At 40.3% G+C, this 22,133-nt stretch overlaps 1 protein-coding gene across 4 annotated transcripts in view; it reads left to right on the top strand.

Moving 5' to 3' along the window:
* The first annotated feature begins 1,688 nt into the window (after positions 1-1,688).
* The window catches only part of KITLG (KIT ligand), an 83,104-nt gene continuing 62,659 nt past the window's right edge, over positions 1,689-22,133 (top strand). For all 4 annotated transcript variants that reach the window (XM_010986956.3, XM_010986957.3, XM_031463046.2 and 1 more), the window contains exon 1: positions 1,689-1,895. In XM_010986956.3, the coding sequence (XP_010985258.1) occupies positions 1,881-1,895 (15 nt within the window). In that variant the 5' untranslated portion in view covers positions 1,689-1,880. The remainder of the gene's footprint in view (positions 1,896-22,133) is intronic.

Raw genomic sequence — 22,133 nt, 5'->3', positions numbered from 1 at the left:
GGGAATTAAGGCTGCAGATGGAATTAATGATGCTAATCAGCTGATTTAGGGAGTGTCCTGGATTATTCAGGTGGGCCCAGTGTAATCACAAGGTCCTTAGAAGTGGAAGAGAGAGGCAGAAGGGAAGGTCAGAGTGCTATGATGTGAGACTGAACTCATCCTTATTGACTTTGAAGATGAAGGAGGCTATGAGCCAAAGAAACTAGACAGCTTCTAAAGCCTGGAAAGGCAAGAAAAGGAATTCTCCTCCAGAACTTCCATAAGGAACTCAACCCTGCCAACACTGAGCCCAGAGTGATCCACTTTGGACTTCTGACCTCCAAACTGTAAGACAATAAATTTGTGTTGTTTTAAGCAATTAAGTTTTGGTTATTTGTTACAGCAGTGATAGAAAACTAACACAGTGAGCTTCAAATTTTACGTAGTTTCTTATTCCTCACGGTTATAGGTTTGACATACTCATTCAAAAAAAAAAGCTCACTGAACTAATTAAGGCAAATTTTGAATCCTACTCTTATTAAAATACCTCATTCCTGAATTTACACTTTATTCTTGGTTCCATGAGATTATTCCTATTAATATCTAGTGGATATTTTCTTTAAAAGATTAATAAAATGCTTTTTAATGGTCTCCAGTTAGAAGAACAAAGATGAAAGGGTTATGGAGAGTCAATATTTGTTTCAAGCATTTTTTAAAAGCTGTATAGCCAGGGCTGTGGATTCAAATTAAGCTCTGCCATCTGCTAAATGTGGTTTAGGAGAATTGACCTTTCTAAGCCTCTGTTTCATCAACTATAAAATGAGAATAAAAATGACAAGACTTATACAATAGGCTCGTGGAAAGGGTTTAATGATATAATCTATGTAAAGTACTTACACGGCGCCTAGTATGTAATTAACGGTGTTACGTAATGGTGTTAGCTATCATTATTATTGTTGCATTATCTTTCCGATTCCAAAACGCTTTCCAGCAAAAAGGTACAGCTTTCAAAACCCTAGTTGTGTCGGTGACCTCTCCGTTTAATAATCCATCTTGTCTCTTTCGATCTTAATTTCTAAAGAAGCAGCAGTAAACCATTCTAGAAACAGCATCTCCCTTACCAATACTTAATCCTGAGTCAACATTTATTTTAATTATTAAATATTCATTCACTAAAGTAATTGTTAAAAAAAATAGACGGGGTAAGACAATGGCCTAACTGTAGATCCTAATTAAGCTTTTTAAAAATTTTCCCTAAGTCGAGGCGGGGTGAATTCTTTCCTAGGCCCCCAGTGAATTCCTCTGCCGCACCGCCTTGGCACGGAAGACAGAACTCCGGGCTTTCGCCGGCGCGCGAGGTACTCTGTCCGTCCCGGGGAGGTGCCAGGTGAGCCCCGGCGGACCTGAGAGGCCGAGCTGGGACTCACCGCGGCCGTCGCGCGGTGCGAGCGGCGGTTGCAGGGTGTTCAGCTTCGCCCCCGCGCCCTCATAGCCTCCCGGCCGTGCGCGTGCGGGGCTCCCAAGCAAGGGGACCTCTTGGCTCAATCTATCCAACTTCTGGGGCGTTTGCGGCGCTCCAGCCGCCCTCCCGGGTCTCCCCCCGCGCCCCTGCAGCGTCTCGCTTCCCCGGGGCTCCGGAAGGGAAGGAGGCGTGTCCGGAGTAGGCGGGAGGGAACCGTATAAAAGTGCTGGCGGCGCGCCGGCCCAGGCTTCATTCGCCGCCTCGCGCCGGGATCAGGAGCGCCGCGGAAAGCACAGGCCGTGGAGAGAGTGCTGCGCTCGGGCTACCCAATGCGTGGACTATCTGCAGCCGCCTCTCATGCAATATGCTGGAGCTCCAGAACAGCTAAACGGAGTTGCCACACCGCTGCCTGGGCTGGATCACAGCTCTGCCTTTCCTTATGAAGAAGACACAAGTGAGTAGGGCACGCCCGGGAGCTCGCCGGCTCTCCAAGGAAATCGCGCCCGGAGGCCGGCGCGTCCCGGCCCCGACTGCCGCGGCGTGAGGGGCTGTGCCTGCCGGACGAGCCTGGAGGGCGCGGGGGAGGCGGGCGTGGCGAGCAAGCCCCAGCCGCCCGGCCCGTGCGTGCCAGGGAGAGGAGACGAGGGAACCTGTGTCAAGTTTGGAGTCTCTGTGTTTAAGTTGGGAGCTGTCAGTCGGGAACTGCGGTTCCTGTAAGATGAAAGGACCTGCTCTTTGGCCGGAGAGTTTAAGTTACTACGGAAAAGCATGTCTTTGCACGGGAGACATTTTCCCGTGGATTCCGGGGGAGATTACACAACAGCTCCTCACGCCACACGCTGGAGCGCTCGCGCACCCAAATTTTTGTGCAGCCCCCAGTTGGGCACCCGGCTCGTGCGGACTTGGGTGCAGCCGCGGGAACGAAGCCAACCCCGAGTTCCTTAGCGGCCGCACTCGGCTAGGCGGAGAACCTGTCTCGCCAGCCCGGGAAACTTGGCTCCCGCATGGTCTGCCAGGTTTGCGGCGCTGAGTGAGCTCCCTAGGGAGCTCTAGCTGGGTTAATACCTCCACATTGCACCCACTTTCTTCCACTGCAGAAGAGGAAAAGTTTGTGTGTGTGTGTGTGTGTGTTAGTGGGCACCTCTGATGATAGTTATTGAGGTAATTCCCAGTGCTGTAAAACTGCATTATATGTAAGCACAGTGGGTAAAGCACCGTCCAGGGGATACAGTTAGATTTTTTTTTCCCCCTCGAAGCCGGTGTCTGGCTGGTGCTTTAGAAAGGGCAGCCTCGGTACTCTCATCCATAGTTCTTTTCACCACTGCAGGTCTTACCTCTTCTCCCTTCTCCTCTTAGAATTTTTCTGTGTATCTACCGCGGGTTGAGTAAGGCTGCCCTTTCACCCCCCAGAGGTTCTGTCGGAGATTGCAATTCCTGAAATGTGTGGAAGGGGTAGCAGTGGTGGGGAAATGGGGAATTGGGGGGGGGGGGGTTGTGGGTTTGTGTCAATCTTCAATTTAGAATGAAGGCATCCACGTGCTGAAAATGCCTTATTTAATGACACACTTAATGTAATATTTTAAATAGATGGCTAGGCCTGGGAAAGAAGTAGGGAGAACCGAGCCCATTGTACCAGGGTGGAAAAGGGCAGGGGGAAGGGACATTGGCTGGTAGAAAGGTTTGTGTAGTCCCTAGGCAGCTGCCTAAGAAGAGGAGCAGAGGGCAGTTTCCTCTCCTGCGGGCATGTTGGTTTGTTTATAGGGAAAGCATTGAACGGCCACACCTGAGATCCACCAGAGAGGGCTATTGACATGCAGATATGAAAGATGGCAACAAAAGAGAAGTTTAATGTAATTACTTGATCTGTACATGCTTTCTGCTTTATGAAATAAGAAGCATGGGTGAGGAACCCATTCTTTGTTATAGTAGCATCTGCTCATGTGAATGGTAGTGGTGAAAGCTGGGTGGAGAAACCGCTACCTTCTAGTTCAGGAAAAGAGCCTAAACCTCCCTATTTAAACAAGATCCCTGGAGACAGATCAGGTTAATGACCAACACTCCAAAGTGGGGCGATGTACTATCAAGTCACTTTGAGGGTCAGTCGAATTGATGATCCTTGCACCCTTGCTTTGCAAAACAAATGTGAGCTCTGTAATCTCCTTTCTCACTTTGATTAAATGGCTGTGTAAATCGGATTACATGGAATAATTCCATTGAAAACTAGAAAGAGGTCAAACTAGCCTGAAACTCCTCAATGTTAGTGACTCCATGCTGCTGACCAGGGACGATGGAGACAGCTAAGTATTTTAGAAATGTGACCTGCTCGGACAGAGTAAAAGTGCGAGCCCTTTGGGGGAACTTGCTGATGTTAAAGGGCTTGAGGCAAAGGAGGGCAGCGCCCTTGGTGAATGAAGGCATTCATTGCCTGGGATCTAATGACCTTCAAGGTTTCTTTTAAGGATAATTCTAGCAATTCCACATTCTTGCCACTGAAAAAGGGGACCCTGGAAATAGCATGAAATCAATGAAATAATCAGTGGAAATGGGGGAGGGGAATTAGATCCTCATTCATACTGTTAAATTTTCTAATCCAAAAGTTACAAGGAAATTTCCTGTGCAACTCTGTATGGATGGAGAGTAACATAAGGAAATCAGACATTAAGAAGTCAGATCAATTGTTCTACTGAATCTAATGTTATACTTGCCAGGGAGGAATATCTGTTAATATTCAATAGTTTAAATAGTCATTTATAAAGATGGCTTTATCTATTATAAAGCAAACGGTTGTGCACTCTCCCATTACCCAAGATATAAAATACAAAGTTAATAATAATAATAATGATAATAATAATGCACTTTAACTTGAATTATGCAGCTCTCTGAGAATCAGACACCAGGCAGTCTGGCCTTTCAGTTAAGCTGTGTGGAAATTCCGTCAACAAGCACTTGGGGTTTGGTAAATGATTCTTTCATTTATTTAGCACGTGTGATGGGCTTCAGCATGTGAGAAATAATTACTCCGGCATTAGTCACGTGGAGCAATTGTAACAATAAATTTAATCATTAATGACAGAAATGAAAGTATTTTGCATTTTTCAGGTTTCTGATTGTATTTTACTCATCTTGTGCTTTTTTTTTCTGTTTCTGAAGAAAATTGTGTCTCTAGCTTAGAAAAGAACATCTATTTCAACATAAAATCATTTTTTCATTGTAATGCTGATAAACTAGCATATTAAATAACAACTGGGCATCTTAATTTGTAAGGCCAATTAAAAAAGTGCTATCAGTTTAACGGACCTGGCACTGTTTATTGACGTACTTACATTTTGGTTTTTGAGATGGTTTGTGAGAGTTTTTGTGACTGCTATCAGAAATACTAAAATAGGAAAAATTCATCTGGCAAACAGTGTAGAAAAGGCCATGTTAGGCACACATTAATTCTCAGAGAAGAAGCAAACAGAATGTTTGTTAGCTTTTGTTATTCCAAAGAAACTATCCCTCTTTTGTCCGTGTGAAGTTTGTCATCTGGGTGATGATGAGAGTTTATAGAAAAAAAATTAACATTTATGAAAAGAGCATTGTTTTAAATCTTGTCCTTAAAATCACTCCATTTGGAATGTGTGCTCTGAATAATCCTAATTTATGTAGCTTTTAATTGATACATTCTGCCAAGATTTTTAAACTCGAGTGCTAAGTTGATTACATTTAACATAAAACAAAGGAAATAACCATATGGAAAACTCAGGGCCTGAGCCAAACCAATTAAAATGGCCAAATTTTAATGGCTGATTTGGAGATAGCAAATTGTGAATCACATTTGTTCTTTAATGATAGGTGATTGAAATCTTTTCATCACCATCAATAATGTTAAAAAAGAAGAAAAATCCTTTCCCTTCCCCATCCATATCTAGGGAGCACCTCAGATACAGTGGGAAGATCCTAGGCTCTGGCTTTGGAAGACTTTGATTCCAATTCCTGTTTTACCAATTCCTCATCATTTACTGGTGAGACAAATGATGTTAGGCAAATGGTGAAACTTCTTGGGGTTTCTATTTTGTCATCTGTGCAACGATTATAAAATAGTTATAAGGATGTTTTTCTCTACAAGGATTGGTCATAAGGATTAAGTGAGGTTTGATCTGTGTCTGTATCCCAGCACAGTGGCTTACTGTAGCTACAGTCTGAATTTATTATCTCTGAGAAGAGAATTGCCTGCCCAGCTAACTTTAAAAGCCAGAGAAAACCTAGCTATTGCAGGTAAATGTTGCTTAACCAGCAAAGCACAGGGATCAAGTTTTTATAAACCAGAATCTGTGGATTCAGTGCCTCCCCTTAGAGGCTGATACCTGTTTTTACCCATCAAACCAGTAATGTGTGAAAATAAAGGCTGTCTGTGGCATGGGAGATGTTAAAACAATTCTTTAAAGATTTTTTTAAGTGAAAATAAGAAATAAAATTTAAAACAGAAATGGGAATATTATCACCATCTCTGAGTCACTTTCCTGTTTCCACACTTTTGCTTTCTAAGTTCCCCTTAGGGTATGTTTCATTTTAGACTAAAGAGACTCAGGGTGTTCTTGAACATGCCCTTCTAAGTGAGGACAAGTCTGCAGGGTGTCTTTATTGTTTTTACCAGACAACATGTGGTGACTTTTTTTTTATTGTTATGCAACTTTTGGAGTTTTTTTTTCTTTTTTTTTTCTTGGTTACCTTAATGTTCCCTTTCGTAAACTAGGGAAAGGCATTTGGATATAAATCTCTCAGGAGTGATCTTTTATCTTTATTTTTCTAGTACATGAATCATGAGCAACTGCAGGAGACTGTCTTTTTGGTGTTAGTCACCTGTGTAGTCAGAACAATTTATAAAATAAATTGAAGGAACACCAGGATGCTTTTATAAAATATGCTGTTTTCAGGGTTATTTTGTTTAGACCTTGTCTCATGGAAACCATTGACTGTAGCCTTCCTGATTTATAGATGCAGAGAGATGTTTTTGTCTTTTCCCTTAACTGTGGGCATACTAAGAACTGTTCACAGGGGCTAGGAGTTGGAGAAAATTACCATTATCCCATCTCTACCTATTTCCTTCTGTCCAGAAAAACAGAGGTGGTGGGGGTGATTTTCTTATAATTAGGCCTTGTGGTTCTTTTTCTAAAATCATAATGTGTGTCATCTAAAGGAAGACTGTCCTTTATGTAACTTTCTTTGTCTTTTGACTACATTTTACTGTTTTTCTAGGCTGCCACATTAACTCGGTTCTTAGAGGGTGGAATTCTTTTATTGGCCCAGATACTATGTTGTATGTCTGTAGGAAGGCTTTGGAATCTCTGTGGACCTCAGTTTCCTCCCTGTACGATGAGAAAGTAGGACTAGGTGATTTCTAAGTGCCTTCCAGTTCTAAAATTCTCTATTTCTAAGATACTAGTAAAATAGGTGTTTAAACCAGATGACATTTAAGCTTCCTTTGGTTCTGAAATTTGTGTAGCCATGGCTTTGGTGTGAATAGAAATTATAACCATTGTTGTATGAAAGGAACCAGCCAGTGGGGAGAATCAAAGGGGATTTAAATTTAGACTGCTCTACTTCCAGCCTTTTCACCTACTAGATATTTCTCTGTAACAAGAGTGGCATTTCTGTTTTGTGATTTTGGTAATATCCATAGTCGAAGAGGATCTCTCCTTTCTCTCTTACAACCTTAAGTTCTCTCAGCGAAGAAGAATCATAGGGCAAAGTCAGACACCAGAGGAGGTCAGCTAACAAAAAGGTCACGAATGCACGCCGCCACCCCCCCCCCCCCCCCCGCCGCCCCGTGTTTGCTCATCGCCTCTGCCCCTGCAGTCTGCAGTGTCTGTGTCCATGGAGTAGAAATGGAGAGAATCTGACCATGGAGTAGAAAGAGCATTTGTGGAGGGAGTCGGATATTCGGGTCCTGCCCTTGGCTCTGGCACTGGGTCTTAGAAGTCTTGGGCAAGTTTTGGGCAAGTCACCCAGCCTCAGTAGAATCATGCCCTAGAGTTAATCCTGAGAAGATAGTGAAGAGGAGGGGTCTGCACTTAGAGATGCAGAAGCTGACAAAGGAGGGAGCAGCCCTTCTGCCCCAGGGAAAAACAGTTCCTGTGGGTGGCAAGTGGCCGAGTCTCTCCTTGCCCTGGCTCTTTGCAGGTCCAGTACCATCTCTGGCCCACCTCTCATCCACCTCTCTTCCTTAGCTTCTCTCTCCGAGACTATCACAGCTGGGAATCAGAAGCCACTTTTCACATTGTTGACATGAGAATATACAAAGATCTGCTGGACCCTTCCTCCAGCTAAGAGACCATGGGTTCCTCAGAAAATAGAGCTATGACAATGACAATAATGCTCTTCTGCTCCAAACACCAACAAAATCTAGTGAGCTACCTACTAGAGCAAAGTTCAGAATGGAGACAATGATCTAGACTATTAAAAAAGCAGCTGCAGCTATCTTTGTTCGTTATCTGGATGCAGGAATTTACCACTTGACTCTGCAGGTGTAGCTGTTGCCTTGGGGCTTGGAGTGCTGCTGATTAGAATGTAGTCTAAAGGGGGCAGTTAGGGTGCCTCTTCTGTGTTTCTGGCACAGACAGCAGCTCAAAAATCCAGCCGTTGCCTTGCAAAGAATGCCTTTGCTCTCTAGGGTGACGATGCAAAAGGGCGCACAAGACAGGAGCAAGAGCAAACCCACCGTCACAGCTCACGTGAAAAAGCAAGCCCTAGCCTCCTTCACCTTTGCAGAAAGGGCATCCCCACTGTATACTGTACCCCCGACTGCTGGAGACCAGGGAGGAAAGAGCACAGCCCAGAGGGGGCTGTTGTTTTTCTTGTATACACCTACTCAGTAGCACTCTGTTGCCCTTTTTAAGAGCAGAAGTTCGTCTTCTAAACAAAAGCCCTGTGGGTGCTTATAACTTTTGCGTCTTTTTCACCTTTACATGGAAACTCTGAAACTAAGGACCTTTCCATTTAAGTACCTTTGCTAAATTCCAGGACTGAATCACATCTCATAATTGGCTTGTTTCTTCTAAATGCCAGGGTTTGAGCAGTAGTCAACTAGGTCATCTCCAAAAATTACAGCTTAATAGTGACTGTCTATTGTGAGGGACCCCTTTGTGCTGTTTTCCACTGTTTATTTGATGTCCCTTTCTCAGAGCTTTCTTAGACAACTGCCTTGTGAAAACACAGATTCCTTGATTTCCAAGAAGAGTGTTGCAGAGAAAGTAGGTTGTGTTATAAAGGCCTTGCTCCCCACCTGCAGTGTGTTGTCCATATGGATAACTGTTAAAATTTATATTCACTGCAGAAATTTAGATGGGAGAGGGGAGGGTAGAGATGTTTCCTATAAATGGTTTCTAATATGATCTAGAAAGCTCAAGGATTGAAAAACAAATCTTAGCAGTGACACTTCATTATTTATGGTTCTGTGTAAACCTGCAACTTAATGCTTTTGAAGTAGTCAACATGTTAGGGATTTCCATTTTTGATGACCAATTAAAACCTCTGGGATTGCTTAAGCTTGAATCTCTGGTGATTTTAGAAAGCTGCTATCTTCAGCTGGCCCTACCGGGAGATCTCTGATGTGTTCTGTTAGGCAGAGAACTGACCATAACACAGGTCATTCTACTGCTTGTTAGATAAGATCCCAACACAGGAGCCAGGCCTCCAGGTGGTCCAAAATGGATAACTAAAAGGCAGGGATAATAAAGTAGTTAGAAAACAATCATGAAAAATCAAAAGGAGGTTATTAGCATGTTTTTAATACTGGATGAAATTGGTTCTATGTAGAAAAGCACAAAACTACAAACTAGGGTTTATATAATCCTTTAATTGTTTTTGCAATAAATTGTAACAGTTTTGTTGTTTTTGTTTTTTATAATTCTTAACTGCTGCCCAGAAAAGTATTTTTAAAACTTCAGTGCATGTTTGTTTATAATGTACCATGGCCCATAATAGTACTCTATCTTAATAATACTATAAAATAGTGGACTTTCCCCACCATTTGAAATTTGGATCTTTTTTATTCTTAAACAATCCCATAGACTTTTAAATCTAAAACCGATTTGACCATTTATTGTTTGCATTTCTGTGTAAATGTCACACACAAATGATTCAGCTTGAAGGAATGAAATTTACTATAGTATGTGTCAAGCGTTTGACATTTAAATGTGTAGCCATTTTAAATAGCTTTCATGACTGTTTTGTAAAATCAAATCACCCTGATAATAAGATTATGCCAAAATGGCACTTAGTAGAAAACAGTTCCAAGCTGAATTAATTAAAATAACTTTTCTTTGGGCAAATAACTTTTCTTCTGGGAGGTCGGCACTATTTTTTTTTAAGTCCCATTTCACAGATGAGGAAACTAAGATAAGTTCTTTCCTCTGCCACCTCCATGTGATTACGGCCATGATTAACACCCAAAGATACTTAGCTGGCACAACCACAGTACATTAGTGTGGCTTATTCAGTACCTCAAAGATACACATTCTTCTTACAGGAAGAGTGAATCAAAAATAAATGCAACTCAGATATTAAAAACAGCTGCTTATGATAGAACTTGTCAACAAAACTTTTGTAATTCCATTTGCCTAGCATAGTGGCTCATAGTAGATGCTCAATAAATACAGATTGAATGTTATGGAATGAATAAATGCCTGATTTCAGATTGTTGAATACCAAACACCTTTTTTGGAAGCTTTTCCTTTTCTTTCTTTCTTTCTTTTTTCTTTTCTTCTTCTTCATTTTTGTTTGTTTGTTTGTTTGTTTTTTAGCAGAAGGCAAATTTAAACTACTGTCCTGGCTCTTTTATACACACAGATGTGTTTGGTTGATGACTGGAAGGATTACTTTGTTCACCATTTACAGCATTAATTTTCAGTGACTATACATTTACTAAGCAAAACTGGAGGGCATGTGAGAAAACAGAAAACATTGGGCTGAGTTATCAAATGTAGTGGTGGTTCTGCCACTTAATAGCTGTATGTTCTCCACAAGTTTTTCTCTCAGAATTTTACTTTTCCAATCTTAAAAATGGGTGCAGAAGTAACTACCTGTTGATAGTAATGATGTGATGATTAAGCCAGACAGACTGTGTAAGGGCACAGTAACTTGCACTGAGTTTTATAATCAATTCCTTCTCTGCAAAAGGAGTGAATCATGGAACCTTACAGCAAATCCACAGGCTGTGGGACATGAACTCATTGTTAGCAATTTCTGGCTTTGGCTATAGGGCCCGCATGAATAATGAATTAAAATAATACTTAGAGATTAATACCTTAACTGCTTTATTTAGTCTGCTTTCTTTAATACTCATAAGCACTCTCAGCAGATTAAATAAAAATTTCCCCCAATTTTATGTCCTTTATCTTTCTCCCCTTTCTGTGAAATGCAACAGTTATACAAAATGGGGCAAAAGACAGGCTGTTTAAGAAGAAAAAGAATAGCTTATGGATAAGGAAATAAGGCTAGTAAATAAGTTAATGTCTCTTGATTATTCACCACGGAAGAGGCCAGTGCCATGAACTGCACAAGTATATCTCATCTCTTTCTAGCAAAAAAAGTTATGAAGTAGATATTATTGATAGCATTTTTCTTTTGACAGATAAGGGAAGTTTCATTCCGAGAGATTAAGAACACTTGCTCAAGATTAAAAAAAACAAAAACAAAAACAAAAAAAAAAAAACCCAAGCAAGTGGAAGGGCTCGGATTTGAAGCCAAACCTGCTTAATTCTAAAGACTAGATTCCACTTAACCGTATCAGTGGAATGCCCTCATATTTAGGTGTACGTACATATACATACAATCTGTAAGTCTTGAGCCTTTTTTTCCCCTAAATCTGCATGTGAAAACGATGTCTTTGGTGTGTTTTTTGAAAAACTGAAGTATAGTTGATTTATAATATGGGGAAGGCTGAGAGCAGGCAAAACCAAGTCCCCGGGGTGAGTGACACATTGCTTCAGACTCAGCTCTTGAGGACCACCCAGGGTGGAGATGTTGTGAAGAGCAACACCCCTCCACAAGTCAGGGAGCCTAGGCTTGGTCACCGGGCTCTCCCGCCTCAGTCTCCTTAGCCATCAAGTGCCTGACCATGGTGAGGGAGGCCCTTGGAAATAATAAAAATGCCATTTTATCTTATGGAGTGAAGAATTACTGCCAGAACTTTGGTGTCTTTCAAATAAAATTGTACTTTTAAATAAAATTGTACTCAAAATAGGCAGAGGGAAGGTTTTCAAATATTTGAAAATTGTGTTGCAAAATCACTTCTTGGGAAAGAAAGATGCTTTGGGGATGACTTTTATCAGTGTGCCCTCTCTTTTCATGCTGTTTCAGAAGGTAATTAAGTGGCTGTGATCATATTAGAAAACTATTTAATACTAATGTTTTTATGCTTATGTCTGGTTTCTGAAGCCACCAGCCCTTAAAGTTGTGACCTTTGCTTCATAATTCCTTGTCGGTCCAACTGCATGAATAGTAAAAATTCATTTTCTTCGTTGATGTTACGATTTTTGACACAAATGACTGTTGGAGCACCCTTATCTGCAGTATCACCATGTAATGTATCAGCTTAGTGGAAATGAAAGTGTTTGCTAGAAGATCCTGTCGTCATCCGAACGCAGGTGAAGGAGACAGTATAACAGAGGTGTGATGAACCGCACAGACTGCAGTCAGATGGCCCGCTTTGCTTGGCTAATCCTCTGAGCCTCAGTTTCCCTACCTGCCAACCAGGGAGCATAGCAGCACATTTCTCCAAGGCAGTTGTGAAGATTAAATAAAATAATCCACAAAAAGCCCTTAGTCCAATGCCAGACACCTAGGAGAGTCTAAATAAATATTCACTGTGATCATTAGCATTAAACAAATGGTAAGCTTATCAATAGTGATAACTCCTTTCTTAAGAAAATGGCTTCAATTGCAGGGTCTCCATGGTCAGAATGAAAGGTCAAGCTGAAGCAATTTATCCAAATGCCTCAGGCTTCAAATGCATTTTCGTACCGAATAATTTAAGTGTTTTCATTCCCTTCCTGAACAAAAAACTGAAAAAGAGCTAAATGTGTATAATTACACCTGCAAGATAGTTTACCTAGAAAGTTCTATCATGTGCCTAAGGTCATAGAGCTAATCCATGGTGGAGCTGGTGTAGGACTCAGGTGGTCTGGAACCAGAGCCTGCCTTCCTAAATTCTATGCTCTACCTGCAACTGGCGGGGGACAGAGCGTGAGTCCTCGCGAATTGGTGAGTGATCTCCTTTTTCCTATCTGAAAGGATGAGTCATTTTCTTCATCAACAGAAATATAGCCACTTGTCAAGGAAGAAAGGAAAGAGTGTGACTTTTGTGTCAAAAGCACACAGGTTTTACCTCTGGCTCTTAACTCTAGCTGGCCCAGGGATCTTTGGCAGGTTATTTAACTTTGTTTAACCTCCCCTTAAGCTAAATTTCCTCTTCTGTAAATGGAATAATAGTACCTCGCAGCTTTTCTCTCGCCACCTCCCTCTTTTGTTTCCTCCCTCTCTTGCCTTTTTAAGTAGAAATACTTTGTTGTATGCCTGCTTTGTGATTGTCACTCAAGGAATCGTACTATTATAAGAAAGTACTTTTCAGACTTAACACGTTTCCCTGCTATACTATTAAGCTTATGTTTGTTCAAGTGTTTGACTCATTGGCCTCATGTAGACTCTCAAAGGAGCTTGAGCTTTGGAGTTAGAATGAGGCTTAAGTCCTGACTCTATTATTCACCTGTGGACCATGTGCATGTTACTTTCTTTCTCTGGGCCTCAATGGGGTAATAAGGGTAAGAGTATATAGTCAGAAGAATACAAAGATTAGATGAGATAATATATTTGAATTGGCTCACCCAATTAGTGGTATCTCTGATCTTTGGGGACTGGATTAACAAAGAGTTCGGTATGGATCAGACTGTCTACTCTATGTCCCTTTGCTCCGTTTGTGTGATGGCCTTAATAATTTAAACCTGTTGTTATTGAAAAGCGAGAGAGATTATGAGTGATTATGGGACATGGGATTGTGTAACTGTGAACTGAGATGAGTGAGGGTCTGGATCACCGTCAGCATCCCCCTTTGTAACCAAGGATGCTGACACATCTTGGCTGTCTCACTGGTTGTTGTGTGAGACACGGAGATAATTAAAAGAGCAGTGCTCCTCAGACTGTTCTGTTCCATTCAGAGGCCTGGGGTCCTACTATTATTGTAAGTCTTGAGTGATGAAAAATTCAAACTGCCTAGTAAACACTTGAAAACTGAGTTTATTAAGTGTCTTCCAAGAGGACCGTCACACTACTTTATATAGTATGTATTAATAGCTTTGGAGATGCATAGATCTGGAGTCATCTCTTCAAACTGGATGACTTTGAGTCACTTAGTTCTTCTAATGTTCTGATTTTCTCATTTGTAAAATGATGTCTATAATTATGTCTGTAAGTCCTCAGGTGGTTTTGAGGATTAAATGAGCCAATACATGAGAAGAGTAGTCCATGCCAGAAAACCTAGGTAAATACTAACTGCTTTCAGCAAATTCATTTTGCTTTCAAAGCTTTTTTTTTTTCTCTTTTTCTTTTCTGCATGTGATGAATTTAATAAGGGTATAGGATCAACCGTTTAGAAATGTTTGCATTATGAATTCAGGTTTTATTTTCCAGTGGACGACTGTGTTAGGGGTTTGAGGGCTTGACTGTCCAGGTTAATCTTCAAGTAAGTTTTGTATCAATCAAGGCAGACGCAAGTTACTTTTATCAGTCCTTTACTTCAGGTAAACAAGCGTTCCATTCTTGGACAGAACATTAAACTGTTATGTTCCTTTTGATGGAGTGCTGACTTGTTCAAAGTGCTTGTGAAAGACAGAAAACAGCTCCTGTTTTCTGACATTGTGTAATCTAAAGGCTGTTTCTAGAGGTTTCCTGACTGGATCTGTGACTATCGCTACCTCTACAATTATCAACCCAGACATGTGTGAAGTAACTTTGGGCTCAGTTCAGAGTAGGCTCTAACATGAAAACTGGAACCAAGACCATGAGACCAAGAAGCAAAATCTCTTTTAAATGTTGGGGGAAAAAAAAGGTCTAAGTTCTTTCTTTTAAGGTCCATTGGAGAATGGGACAGAATCACTGATATGTGTTATCTTTATAAGCTGCTTGAGAGGAGAGCTGGATGACAGAGGGACTTAAGTTTTGCATCTTTCTCTGGAAATGTGTGTTCTGGCACCTGAGGGGGCAGTGCAGGAGAGTCAGAACAAGAACTTGCTGACCTCATAGGAGATCCACTTCCTAAATTCAGCTGTGTGGTGTTGGCATGGGGTTAGTCCCTCCAAGGGCATACGTTTCATTATCCAACAAAACAAATGGTGAATTCTGTAATTTGAAAGATTCTCTCTAATGCGCACAATCTAGATTATGAACAGAAGTCTGACCATGTAACCACCCTGGTTAAAATGCTCCACTAACTTTGCATTACCTGCCGGATAAACTCCAAACCCTCAACACACTGTACAAGGTTCTCTGTGATTTAGCTATTGCTTATCTCCCTCGCTCCCTGAGTGGTAAACTTCACCTATCGACACACAGTGGGACAGTGGCATACTCCACACTGTACTTGGTCTTGAAGGCCCTGACGTCCCCTCTTCTTCCTCTAGTTGGTCTAGCTGAGATGGTTTCTCCTCTCAGAAGCCCTCCCTGAAGTCTCTCTGCCCTTCTTCCCTGTCTCCACTACCCCTGTGTTTGGTGATCTTACCCTGTGCTTCTCTAGCATTAAAAAAAAAAAAATCATATATTGAAAACATTAATGAAATCATCTCCTTACTTACCTATTTATCTGGCGAAGTTGCCTCATGCTAGTATCGCCAGCTAGTGGCAAAGCACCAAAATCTTAGTTAAGATTTCTGGAAACTATGAGTTAATGAATCACATCAGATGTATGTTTGACTGAATCGTTGACTATTAGCATTCTACGCACGGATCTGAGTATTTATCAATTTTACCTTCAGTTGACACACGGTTGGCACCAAGAAGGATGATTTGGAAGGCAGGCGGAATTTAAAACACTATTATGCATTGATGTCAATAGGAAATACATATAAGGGTACATGCAACACTGCCCCCCTGACACAAAAATACATTGCTCAAACAGAATTCTGTTTGGAAAGAGAAATGGGCCACTTAGGGTTGTAGAAGAGAGTGGAGACCATGGATTAAAAACAGAGGAGATTGGGACAAGTTGCTTACCATCTTTAAGGAGATAAGGTGCCAGATGGTGCTAGCTAATTCAAGTTTATTAGAGGGTTTAAGAGCCAGAAGGATTTTAGTACATGATACTGATGATGATGATGATGATGATGAAGAAAATGCTGATTCTGATCTCATTCCATGTGTCAGGTCCTGAGCTAAGTATGGTACATGCTTTGATCCCCTCTTTTGATTCTCTGCATCTGTGAGGGTGGCCATGTGATTCTTCCATTTACAGAAGAGGAATGTGGGCTCAAGGAAGTTGAGCACATGCTGCTCAGCATCTTACAACTAGTTAGTCTTACACCCGTTCTGTTTGCTTGATATTAGTATTGACAACATCTCATTTTTCTGTCTAGATGTTTTTCTTGATACATAATAACTAGTAAGACTGTTATAAATATAGTAAGTGGATTCTTTCTCCCAGCTCACCCACGTTCAAGAAGCTTTCTTTCGTATTTTCTTTCCACAGTTTGTGCTGGGTAATGGTTAACCAGCACAATAGACAAGAATAGGATGTTGTGTAGTTTGAGATACTGGTGTGTATCATCTCTATCAAGAAAGTGATGAAAGAAATGGACAGTATGGGAATTTTAGATGGCTCATTTGGAATGATCCTTAGATTGAAGACATGTGGTTAAGGAATTTAGCAAAAACGATGTTTCAGTACTCAAGATCAAAGATGTACTTAAATGTAGAGGAAGAAAGTTGGTGATGAATTTAACAAGAGATGATGTTTTCCAATTTATCGTGATTAGAAGCCACCATCTTAGTGACTCAAGGTTGTAATATGACTTCCTTACAATACAGTGCTCTAAAGTAACATTTTATAGATCTTGTGTACTTTAAAAAATTCACAGAACTATTTTAATGCCAAATTTGCAAAGTTCTGAAGTTTTTTAAGTTATGCAACCTGATAGCATGGCCTATTTTACTTTTTTTTTTTTTTTTTTAAATCAGGCAAGCTGCTTGGTTTGGGTGTAGAACTGAAAGGTTGACATTTCTAGAGCTCATACAACTTTTCAAGTTTTAAATAATCATTACATTACAAAGAGTCAAATCTACCTCCTGTCTCAATTTATAAACAAGCACTCCAAAGTACCATACAGGAGAAAAGGCGATAACATACGAAAATGTGCAAAATGGCTTGTGCAGATTTGGCACTTGAATCACACGGCAGCTGAAGCACATCTTTTAAACTTCATTTAACTGGATACATGGCCCTGTCTTCATTTCCTGAGGAAGGAGGTCCCCATCATCTCCCGTGTAGCAAGAGAATCTCTTTGCTCTCCAAGCGGTCTCCCTGTTTACATTTGTTGCTCTGTCCTCTTGATTCCTCAGCAAAGCAGCTGCTTTGGAAAGAGCCCAGTGGACAATCATTCAATGGATGCTCACTCACCTTCTTTCTTGACCCAAGGAGAAAGTTTTTCTTTTTCTTTTTTTCTCTCCTAGAATTATTTGGATTAAGGACTTGAGGGTTTAAAGTAAATTTTCTATATTCTCTTGTGTTTTCAAGCCAGGATGCTTAGTTGATGATCTTCCCAAGTGGTCTTTGAAGAATAACTTCAGATCACAAAATAGTTCACATTTACTTTGAAGATTGTTCACTCAGAACCTTTATAAAAATAGTCATGATAAAAAGTGTGATGCCTCTCCTCACCTCCTGACACATGTACAAAATCTTTTTTATTTCTGTTGTACATGTTCCTTTCTCTGTTGAATCTGGAGCCTCTTCCCACAGAGTGATGCTATGGAGAAAGCTAAGCGCAACTCCATGGTTATCATGGTGAAAAATCGGAATAAAACCGCTTGCTACTCAGTCATGCTTATTAGCATGAAAATGCAATAATGAAGCCTATATTGGGGAGGGAGTGTTATTTGAGTCGCTTGTCACGAGTAGTCTGCCATGCAACTTCTGTTTCTTGCAAACAAGTCTGGTGAGAGGGAAGCAGCAATACTGTGCCTGTGTTACTCTGAAGAAAAGGTAGCTGATTTTACTCCTTAGTCAAACTAGGAATAGGTCTGGACAACATTTAAAAAAAATAATAATTCAGTTCTGTGAGTTTTTTTTTTTCTTTTTCTGTTTTTTTTTTTTTTTTGCCTGCTTTGGTGGGGATGACAGATAGGAGTCAACCAGGGCTTTGGGAAGAGATAAGATTAGCATTTAAAAGCTTAACCTATGTTATCACTTCTGAGTGTGACTGCTCCCAAGTGCAATCATATTCCCTGCGTGCGTTTCCAGTGCCGAATCACCATGAATAATTTTTTAATGAATCACTGGCTGCTTTAGAAATTTTGATGGATTGCAGCTCATTGGGGAGACAAGGAGAAATTTATAGTTGCATATTATACTGAATTCTAAATGAAGCACAGAATTGTAGGCCTCTTAGAGATTTCAAACTTACTGAAAGTATCTGAATTCCAGGACTGTGGTTTTTTTGTTTAGTTTTTGTTTGTTTGTTTGATTTTAATATGCCCCTGTTGGGTCAATAAAGAAGAGTAACTGCACATTATACCTCATCTAATTCCTTTAGAAAGGGAGTCTGGGGATTTTACAGGCAGGTCAGCACTTTGGGTTATTATCACTTAGCCACATCTGCGAGGAAAGACATTTTCCACTGGTTGTTCATTAAAAATAGTTTATTTAGCATTTACTACAAGCAGAGCACTGTGCTAGATGCTAGGGATACAGTAGTGAGCAAAACAGTTACATTGTCCCTGCTCTTCACAGGGTTTACAGTCTATCCCTCGTTTTATATCTTAAGTTTCCATTTTCAGGGAGCTAGAGAAGTATATAAAGGTGCAAAGAAAATGTTGCAAAGTTGAAACCAAGAAGCATCTCGCTAATATCACATTTTGCAGAATTAAGACAATGTCGCAACATTTCTCACCCTTGTCTTCATTAGCATTTAGAAGTTATTGGACCAAAGAGGAGGAAGGCTGATAATGGTTTATGCCCAATGGTTGAGCAAACTCTTCTGTTTATCCTTCATTCATTCATTTAAAAAATATTTATGAGAGGCTTTTCTGTGCTCAGCACTGCTCTACTCATTCTGGACAAAACAGTGAGGGATGGGAAGTACCTGCCTTATGGTTCTCAAACTCAAGTGCAGGAGAATAAGCAAAACTGGTGGGTAATTCTAGTGTGTGAATATGGATACCATCTGCTAAGGATTTAATCATACACTCTTGTGATTTCATCTGTGCTTCGTTTCATATAATAAACCAGAGTGTATTTTCTATTCAGATGATTGAGAGATTGCGATTACCATGGTCTGTACTACAGAAAAGAGAATTTGATGGTAGGAGCATTTCTGTGGGTACTTTTAGTAGCAGTTAGCAATGCACACAGTCCACAGGTGTGAAGGAGCACCTACCATGAATGAGGTGCAGTTCAAGGTGCTAGAGGTAATATGATGAACAAGAATAATATAATCCTTGTCCTCACCCCATTTACTCTCTTGTCAGAAGAAACCAGGTAAAAGAGTAAACTAATTGGTTGATCAAGACAGTTTTTCATAATGGCTGATGAAAAGTGCTTCTGGGGAAATAAAACTGTGATCCAAGAGTGCTGGAGCTACTGAAGACAGATTACCTGGGACAGTTTCTTTGAGAAGGTGGTGTTTGAACTGAATTCTGAATGATGAGGACTTGCCTTTTTCAGAGCCCAAAAAGGAGAAAGCTTGCAGCGTAAGTGAAAGGGGCTAAAGGCAGGAATACGTTCTAGGCGTTTCAGGAATAGAAAGGAGGCTGGTGTGGCTGGAGTATCGTGGGGAGAGAGAGTGTGTTAAGAATGAGCACGGAGGTCCATGTTGTAGAGCTTGGTCTGGAGTTTGCATCTTACTGTCAATGTAATAGAAGAGCATTCTGAGCTTTTAAGCAGGTGATGATGTTTTGCATTCCCAGAAGATCACTACTGTGAGCAGTAAAGGTGAAAGCAAAGAAGGCTATTCAGAGGGTTCTTGCAGTCTTCCAGGCAGGAGTGATGGAGCTCAGCACAAGATGAGATAGAGGGAAGTGAATGTTTCAAGATTTATTTTGCTGGTAGAACTAACAGGACTTGACAGAGTGGATGGATATGGAAATAGGGAATTGGGAAGAATCAATGCTGGTGCCCAGAGCTGTGGATAGAACTCCCAGGCTTCAGGTTTGGAAATGACATTACTGGGGATGCTTGTTGTAGGTGTGCTTGAGAAGACAGCAGTGATGATAACTCTACTGGACAATGGTGAGCTGGTTGTCAGGTATGATACCAACTGCATATATAATTTTGTTTAGTCCTCAACAAGCCCTGTGAAGTAAATTCTGTTACTATGCCCAAGTTATAGAGGTGAGGAAACTAAAGCACAGAAAGATGAAATAACTTTCCAAAGGCCATAAAGCTAGTCAGTGGCAGAGTAGAGATTAAAACTAGGACAGCCTGATGCTAGAATCACTGCTTCTCAGCTCCCTCCTCAACCCCCTATACTGTTCTCTGTGCATGAGTAAACACTGTTTTCTCAAGCTGTCTTAGATTTATTACTGAAGCTAAAGTCAGCTTTTGAAACTCTGCTATTCAGGTTAACATTCACCCATTGCCCAAACAACTAAGCCTCCTTTTTGCACCAGGTAGAGTTGAGTCTGCCTGCCTTGGGAGAGCTGATACTGAATCTAAGCCCAGGGGTCAGTTTCACAATCTTTTTTTTATCACTTTGCTGTGCTGATCTTTAATCTATAGGAGAGGCAGAACATAAATGGGATTGTGATATCTGCTGTTGGTATAGCTCTTAATATTAAAGCCAACATTAAAAAGTTACTACTAATGATGAAATGATAACTCCAGGCATACCTCATTTTATTGAGCTTCACTTTATTGTGCTTCCCAGATACTGCTTTTTTTTTTTTTTTTAAAACAAATTGAAGGTTTGTGGCAACCCTGCCTCGAGCAAGTCTATCGGCGTCATCTTTCCAATAGCATTTTCTTACTTCGAGTCCCTGTGTCACAAATTTCCACAATGCTTCATACTTTCTCACTATTACTTGTTATGGTGGTCTGTGATCATTGATCTTTGATGTGATTGCTACAACTTGTTGAAGGCTCGGATGACAGTCAACATTTTTTAGCAATATTTTCTGATTAAGGTATGTACATTGTTTTAGAATAATGCTATTGCACACTTAATAGATTATGGTATAGTGTAAACATAACTTTTATATGCATTGGGAAACCAAAAAATTAGTGTGAATTGTTTGTTTTATTGCAGTATTCACTTTGAGGTGGTCTAGAACTGAACCTGCCATGTCTCTGAGGTATGCTGGTATAGTGTTAACAGTCATACCATAATCTAGTATGTGCCACTATTTACAGTAGCCAAGACATGAAAACAACTTAAATGCCCATCAACAGATGACTGGATAAAGAAGCTGTGGTATATTTATACAATGGAATACTACTTAGCCATAAAAAAGAATAAAATAATGCCATTTTCAGCAACATGGATGGACCTGGAGATTGTCATTCCAAGTTAAGTAAGCTAGAAAGAGAAAGAAAAATACCATATGATATCACTTATATGTGGAATCTTAAAAAAAAAAAAAAAAACAAATGAACTTATTTACAAAACAGAAATAGACTCACAGACATAGAAAACAAACTTACAGTTACCAGAGGGGAAGAGGGTGGGAAGGGATAAACTGAGAGTTCAAGATTTGCAGATACTAACTACTATACATAAAATAGGCAAACAAGTTTCTACTGTATAGCACAGGGAACTGTATTCAATATCTTATAGTAACCTATAATGGAAAAGAATATGAAAATTAATATATATGTGTGTTTGTATGACTGAAATATTATGCTGTACACCAGAAATTGTCACAACATTGTAAACTGGCTCACGCTCTCTCTCTCTCTATATATATATAAAATAATCATGTAGTATGTGACATGTCCTCTTATGGGTGCTTTATAGAACATTGTTTTATTTATTAACATTTCTTTGGATTTTTGAAAAGATTATCACCATGGGAAAACTGAGGCTCAGAGAGGTTCCATAATTTGTTCAAGGTTATAGCATGTAAGGGACAGAATCAGGATTTGAATCCACATCTTACTTTGCTAATGTTCTTATTTTATAAGCATTATCACATCTCTTTCATAAACAGTGAACCTGCAATTGAAGTGTATTGTTACCAGAAGAACAAGTCCTGGGCATGTCAAAGGTAGTTGTTTTGCTGGGCTTCAGGTGGTAGAATTACTAGAGGAGCATGTTTTGGGCATGTCAAAGGTACATGCATTGCTGGGCTTCAGGTAGTAGAATTGCATTAACATACTTATGGAATTCCAATCAAAAACTGCCTTTAAAAATTTTTTTTTAATGATCCTTATTTTACAATTTTAATTTTGAAATACTAGTGGAAAATTCCTAAGGAAAGTTTAGACTAAACTTTATGAGACATAAATGCTTAG

Source organism: Camelus dromedarius, chromosome 11, assembly GCF_036321535.1.
Source record: "Camelus dromedarius isolate mCamDro1 chromosome 11, mCamDro1.pat, whole genome shotgun sequence".
Lineage (NCBI taxonomy): Eukaryota > Metazoa > Chordata > Mammalia > Artiodactyla > Camelidae > Camelus > Camelus dromedarius.
The sequence above is the reverse complement of the archived record's forward strand: the minus strand, read 5'-3'. Positions and strand labels throughout refer to the sequence as shown.